At 32.5% G+C, this 7,525-nt stretch overlaps 2 protein-coding genes across 2 annotated transcripts; both read right to left on the bottom strand.

Moving 5' to 3' along the window:
* Positions 1-2,620: 2,620 nt before the first annotated feature.
* LOC141701669 (ATP-dependent DNA helicase PIF1-like) lies at positions 2,621-3,670 on the bottom strand. Its single transcript, XM_074505305.1, has one exon. The coding sequence runs from the start codon at positions 3,668-3,670 to the stop codon at positions 2,621-2,623; it is 1,050 nt and encodes a 349-aa protein (XP_074361406.1).
* Positions 3,671-3,707: 37 nt separating this feature from the next.
* Positions 3,708-6,773, bottom strand: LOC141701678 (uncharacterized). Its single transcript, XM_074505315.1, has 5 exons — positions 6,433-6,773; positions 5,515-5,672; positions 5,300-5,369; positions 4,710-5,246; positions 3,708-3,999 (listed from the first exon to the last, which is right to left on the bottom strand). The coding sequence occupies exons 1-5, from the start codon at positions 6,771-6,773 to the stop codon at positions 3,708-3,710; spliced, it is 1,398 nt and encodes a 465-aa protein (XP_074361416.1).
* Between the last annotated feature and the right edge of the window lie 752 nt (positions 6,774-7,525).

A 7,525-nucleotide genomic window follows, 5' to 3' on the forward strand; every position in this document is an offset into this window, starting at 1 on the left:
ATAAGAAAAAAAATCATATGGTTTTTAACATAAAAATCAGTTTTATGGAATTTACATAAAGATACCTTCTAAATATCCAATATAATTGCGGTTTATTAAAGTCTTTACATTATTAATACGCCTATAGTACTAATTTGTTTACTTTGCATAGCAATATAAAATGCATCGACGTTTACACATCAACTTAGCATCATAACATTTACCGGCATCATAACTTACGTGGATTTGGTAAATATGTTTCAATGCATCGATGGCACAAATAATCATAATAATATAATTAACCACCGTATACAAATTAAAATTAATAAAATATTGATCAAAATTAGAAAAATAGTACATTCGAGACAATGTATACATCTCACGACAGAAAAATAAGATTGTCTAAACATATGGTATAACATTAAAAAAACCAATTATATCATTTTTATTATAGGCAGTGTGAGAGGGCATTTAAATATATGTATCTTGCTTTTCTCCAATGCAATTCCAGTACTTATTGGCTATAACATGTAGAAATGCGATTATGGTTTTAGCAAAACAACTTATTACTTTTTCAACTTAATATCTCAATTTGTACAATAATTGTACGCGTAATAATATGGTTCATGGTATTAAGTACTTTTGATATTAATAAAAAAGTACAATACAGGTAAGACTGCATCTTGGTTTAAATTATATAATATTTTCAGAATAAAATACTTTGGTATTAAGTACTTTTGATATTAATAAAAAAGTATAATACATGTAAGAGTGCATCTTGGTTTAACTTATATAATATTTTCAGAATAAAATACTTACATAAAATACATCTCGGTAATATACTACTTTAGAAAATGAATGTTTTTTATACCAAAGAAAAATATTTAAAACTTTAAATATGTAAAGTTGAAATTGGTTGAAAATTTTGATACTGCATTACGTTAATCCAATAGGGATATATATTTGCAACTTTCAATAAGAACAGTTAATATATATTGACATAAAGCCCAGCAAAATCAAAAGTTCTACTCTCAGGTTTAAAATAATACAAACATTACACCACACAGTTATAATACCTTTCATAGTATTAAGTACCAGACATATTTTATAAAAACATAAAATATAGGTAATATTGTATAAGCATACCTTCTACATATCCAATGTAAACAATTATATGGTTGTTAACATAAAAAACGGTTTTTAGGGCATTTACATAAATATACCTTCCAAATATCCAATGTAATTGCGGTTTATTAACGTCTTTACATTATTAATACGAATATAGTGCTAATTTGTTTACTTTTGTTAGCAGTATAAAATGCATTGACATTTACAGTTCGACTTAGCATCATAACATTTACCGACATCATAACTTACGTAGATTTGGTAAATATGTTTTAAAGCATCGATGGTATAAATAATCATAATAATATAATTAACCACCGTATATAATTTAAAATTAATAAAATATTGCTCAACTTTAGTAAAATAGTACATCGGAGACAATGTATACATGGCACGACAGAAAAATAAGACTGCCTCATTAAATAGTATAACATTAAACAAACCAATTATATCATTTTTAATATAGGCAGTGTGAAAGAGCATTTACATATATGTACCTTGCTTTTCTTGAAGGTAATTCCAATATTTATTGGCTATGACGTGTAGAAATGCGTTTATGGTTTTAGCAAAACAACTTATTACTTTTTCAACTTAATATCTCAATTTATACAATATTTGTACGCGTAATAAAATGGTTCAGGGTATTCAGTAATTTTGATATTTATGCAAAATTACAATGGAGGTAATAGTGCTAAATGGTTTAACTTTAAATACGTAAAGTTGAAAATGGTTGTTTAAATTGCTACTACACTAAGTTAATCCAACAGTGATATATATTTGCAACTTTAAATAAGAACAATTGATATATGTTAACATAAAGCCCGACAAATTAAAAAGTTCTACTATCAGGTTCAAAACAATAATCAAATTACACAATGCAGTTAACATAATTTTTATAGAATTAAGTACCAGACATATTTATAAAAGTTGTAAAATAGAGGTAAAATTATATAAGATATAAAAACCAATTATATGGTTTTTAAAATATATATCGGTATTAGGGCATCTACATAAAGATAACTTCTACTACTCCACTGTAATTGCGGTTAATTGAAGTATTCACATTATTAATACGAAAAATGGTACTAATTGGTTTATTCTATTCAACAACATAAAATGCATCGACATTTACACTTCGACTTAGCAGCATAACATTTATCGACATTTTCATAAAGATGTCATGTACTGTTTATAAATTTATTTGCATATGACGTATGAATTATTTTCTTCAGCTATTTTTTTAACTTGTAAATAGAAACTACATCAAGATGCCATCTACTATTTGAAAAGTGGAAAAACAAATATAATAATTCAGAGCGGGGAAGACAAAGTAGGTACACTCATTTCAAGCGAGTGTACCATGATTCAAGTAGTTTCAAAATGACTTCATCTTTAAACCAAATAACCAAAACAAAATAAATAATTAATTGCACACTTCAGAGTTTCTTTCACTCTACTTCCTTACATTCATATTTATCCAAAAATTATATCACAAATTGTTCAATGCGGAACAAAACTATGTAGGTAGGTTGTAGAAAATCTCTTTGTATACAAAATTCTTAGTAACATTAGTTGATTCACCATCCTTGGAATCAATGAATATCTTTAGCCCAGCAGGAGAAGTAACACGGCTAAAAGCAACATAAAGTTGACCATGGGTAAACACAGGGTTCGGCAAGTACAACCCAACTCGCTCAAGGGATTGACCTTGTGACTTGTTGATAGTCATCGAATAGAAAATCTGTAGGGGCATCTGCTTCCTAATCAAATTAAAAGGTAACTTCATTTCGGTGGGACAGAGTTCCATTCGAGGAATAAAATGCTTGGTACCAACAAAGGCACCACATATAACTTCACACTCCACACATTGTTTCAAACATCTAGTAATCATCATCATAGTGCCGTTACAAAGGCCAAGTGTTTGATTCAAATTTCGCATTAGCATGAAAGCAACACCTTGCTTCAACTTTAGCTCGTGAGGTGGAAGGCCAGGAATGTTGATAGAATTCAAATACTCTGGAGGGAAAGCAAAACTCAATTCAGATGCAGTGCCCCCAAAATCCTCGGCTCTGTCAACACTATAGTAAGTAGACTCATCACCAGGAATAGTATCAACAATTACAGAGTTCAAATGACCAACTACATGATTAGTTGGAGTTAAGATGGCTCTCTCACTTAAATATATTGGTGACTTGTACATTGAGATAAAATCGGGATATGTCCATTGTATCATATTTTGAACATAATTCTTTGTTTCAGGATCAAAAAAGTCAGGTAGAATCACAATATTGTCTTCCTCATAAACCAATAAACTGTCTTTGCAAGGTTGACTATCACCATTTCCAATCTTTAGAACCCATTCCGCAAAAAGTTTGAAGCCCTCTGCCTCCGCAGAACTTTGTGATTGGTTTAACCTCATGTTACGAAAAAGGAGCAAAACCTTGGACTGTTGCCATAACCGTGATATGGTGATACATGCAGAAACAACATCACCACGAGATCCAAGGGGGATGACAGGAAGAATCCGTCTGAAATCACCACCAATAGTAATGCCACCAAAAGGCATACTATATTTTTTTGGGATCAATAGCTTTCATAATATCTCATAGAGACCAGTCCAAACACTCAAAAGCATAACGATGCTGCATAGGGGCTTCGTCCCATATGATGAGGCTTGTATGCTTGATGAGCTCAGCTATATCAGAATCATGATTTATTGCACAGGAAGAACAATCATCTAGAACAATAGGGATCTTAAATCTGGAATGTGCAGTCCTTCCGCCAAGCATTAATGTCGCAGCAATTCCAGACGAAGCAACTGGTAAAATAATTAAACCAAGTGACCTTAACTTATATATTATCATCTTCCAAACAAATGTCTTCCCACAACCACCACTACCATAAACAAAAAAACACCTCCAGATCTACTCTGCACCGATTCCAAAACAGCATTAAAAATATCAAGTTGCTCAGGGTTACAATTCTGGAAAAGATTGGTAAACTGAGCTTCCATTTCATCAAGGTTATAACTGGTTTCTTCAACAACCAAGTTATTTAAACCACTCTGAATATAGCTGATAGGAGGTTGAGGAAGCTACTTGAATTGTTTCAATGATTTACCAATTGATTTAAGAAACTTGCCAATCTCTACATTAAATTTAAATAAATAATGTCAGTTAATTAAATAACAGTATAGAATCTGGAAAAAGAGAAAGGTAAACAATATTGAAAATTGTGAGATTTAGTTACCTGCGAGGGCATAATACTGAAGTTGTTTATCGGAGTAAGTAGTTTCCGCGTCTCTGTTAGAATAACGCCTTTTCATCAAAATATCATCAACCATGTGTTTCCAATGTTGCTCCCACAATTTGCCCAAGTTGGTTACTTGACAGTTCACTATTATATGAACGAAAAGCTGTCTAATATGTTCAGGGAAACTACTTACTGTACAGTCTCCAATTACAGAATGCCATTCATTATCATCATCTAGCAAGCCTAGATTTTGGCATGCTTCCTTAAATGTGACATAACGCACACCATTAACAGTCTTAAGAGACTGAAAAGATGTTGAACCCTTGACATTTTAAAGCAACAAATGAAGATACCAGAGCTCTTCGGCACTGTGATGAGTATACAGAAGTTGACCAATCTGTCTACCATATTTGCGAACAGTCCACAATTTGTCAGTGTCATTCCATACATAATGTTGTGGAATTTCATCATATGTATATTGGCGAGCATTAGGATCACTTTGATTCAGTATGAAAAAACCTTCTAACTGACTATGTTTGTGCTGCTCACGACGAACTACTTTCTCAAGCAACTCATTCTCAGAAAAGGTACAACTTCGCTCACCGGGCAGATGAAAAGATAAACGAAGAACATATATTGAATGGTAATGTATGGGAAAACCAAATATCCGGTAGGCAGCTTCTGATGCATAAATATACCTTCTATCAAAATATTGATTAATCTCATCAACTAGACAATCAACCGCTTTATCTGTTCTTTCTCTTTCAGACGAAATTTTAACAATAGCACGGTCATGACCTTTGAGACAATACTTGAATAAGTATTTTAAACCGCGTGCATGACAACAGATCTCTACATTCATGTGACATTGATATTTTACCAACAAATCTCTGTTATATGGAACAACCCACTGATTGTCAAGTTCACATTTTCCTTTACTTACTGTGATGCCAAGATTTCGTCATTTATAGATTGGAAAGCTTGATTGATCAAAATAGGTTTCTCTGCAAAACCTGAAATAATATAATATCAACTTAAAATTTGCATATGTTTTATTTCTTCACTATAATGAATCAAGAAAAGTTGAATCTTACTTCTTAGAAAAATACTTGGTGCACTTGAAGTCCTTCATGCATGGAGATTTGGAGTTTTGAAGACCGCATGGTCCATGTATCATCACAGATCTAATAGCGTCATAACCAACAGGATTGGTAAGAGGATCAGAAATCTCAGCGCTTACATATTTGTCTACATTAGCTGCAAGTTCCCTCTTCGATGCACCATCAAGCCAAATCAACATATGAACATGGGGAAGACTGCGTTTTTAAAACTCAACAACGTACATGACTGTAAACGATTAAAATACCGATAAATAGTTACACTTAGAGGTTGAATTGTTATAAGATAGATATCAAGCTCATGAAATATAAGGTTTTATAAACATATTAGAGATTAAACAATTACCTCCAACACAAGTTCCAAAATATTTTTCCTTCTTAATGTCATCTAATATTTGTTCTAGTTTGAGATGAAAAACTCATGCAATTATATTAGAGCAGTCTCTCGCAGAGCATTCAGGCATCAATTTCATCAATTCAACAATCTCATCCCACAAAGAGTTACATGTCATTGTTAGGAAAATGTCAGGATGACCGACTACGCGACAAATAACAAGTGCGTCTTAGAAATTTTGTTGCATATAGCGTGTTGAACCTAAGAAGTTGGCAGGAAAAATAAAACCTTTTCCAATATTTGACGAATCATTTGTACCACTAACAGTCTTCTTAGAAATGGAGTTATAAAGATCGCTCCTAAGATTATTTTGGTGTGTACGCAACCACCACAAACGTGCTTGCTCAACACAAGAAAAAGCATCAACTACATACTGCTGACAAAGATGTCCAGCTAGCCTAACATGAAGACCCGAATGTTTATGTAAAATATTTTTTTTATCAAATAGGTTATATGTTGGTTCTAAAAACATATATTAAAAACTTAATCATATGAAAAACACACCTTCATCCTTGCGAAACTGTAACATGTATGAGTAATATTCCTTCATAGTAATTCTCTTACGCTTTTTTAGGTCTGCGTCTCATAATCCACATCAGAAATTCCGTCATGGTATCTGTCTTCACCAAGAGGAAAAAAATGGGATATTGAAGTTCCATCAATGATGGATGAACGCTAGAGATACGTTCAAGGGGTTTGTCACTCTTTTCCATTATGATATCCCTAACATTCACATCAGGCTGTTTTTCAACAATAATATCCATTTCACCAACAGTAGTCTCAATATCACCAACCATCACGCAAGCAACTTCGTCAGATGGGCCAATTAAGTTTTCTCGACCACTCTCAGAACGGATTACTTTTATTTTAATCTTCTTTACCAACTGGTTAGAGTCATCTAACATTTTTACCAAACCTTAAACTATTTCAGTAGCAATTACATCACCATCATCAACCTTATACCATTTGATTCGATTCTGAACCTCATGCTCGGTGTCATAAACGTATAATCGACAAAATTTAGGATCATCTCCTTCATTGGGTATAAGCATGCCAAAAACATGATGATTTTGACCATTTAGACGATAAACGTAAGGAGCTCTACCACAATTAATGGTGCGATCAACTTTACCCCCCATCGAAGTAAAAGCAAACATTGCATTATACAAACGAATATTTCTTTTAAAATAGTTGCATTTTACAGGATCATTATACAACCCCATCAAATAGGCAGGTGTTGGTGGTGTGGGGGGAGTTTAATCTGACCTTGTGCATAACATAAACTGAACTTCAAAATGCCTTTCTTAACATATTTATTTGTCCTCTCTTCCTTCCACATAACAACACCATATTTTTGACATGAAGCAGTTGGGGGTCCGAGACTGGCAAAACCCTTTGGTACTGCAACAGAATAGGTAGAATGTTTACTCATAATTTGCTTTAAAAAAATATTTATAAGGTAAATGTAAATTATATTAATCTAAGAACCTGTAGGAAAAGTTTCACGATTATTTTCAATGTTCATATTCTCTGCTTCGTGGATGTCGTGGTCTACAAAAATTAAACTTTTCAATTTGTAAACTATATTTACCATCAAAGCAGTAGAGATAATTCATGACATTGTATAGTTTGTAATTACCATCATCCCAAAATAATT

Source organism: Apium graveolens, chromosome 2, assembly GCF_009905375.1.
Source record: "Apium graveolens cultivar Ventura chromosome 2, ASM990537v1, whole genome shotgun sequence".
In the NCBI taxonomy this organism is placed as follows: domain Eukaryota; kingdom Viridiplantae; phylum Streptophyta; class Magnoliopsida; order Apiales; family Apiaceae; genus Apium; species Apium graveolens.

Bases quoted from the DNA above. Each gene is read 5' to 3' on its own strand.
- LOC141701669 (XM_074505305.1), bottom strand. From the start codon at position 3,670: ATGCCTTTTGGTGGCATTACTATTGGTGGTGATTTCAGACGGATTCTT.
- LOC141701678 (XM_074505315.1), bottom strand. From the start codon at position 6,773: ATGTTAGATGACTCTAACCAGTTGGTAAAGAAGATTAAAATAAAAGTA. The intron at 5,673-6,432 runs GTAAGAGAATTA...TTAAAAACGCAG, and splicing joins AGACGCAGACCTAAAAAAGC to TCTTCCCCATGTTCATATGT. The intron at 4,000-4,709 runs GTATCTTCATTT...TGTTTATGGTAG, and splicing joins CACAGTGCCGAAGAGCTCTG to TGGTGGTTGTGGGAAGACAT.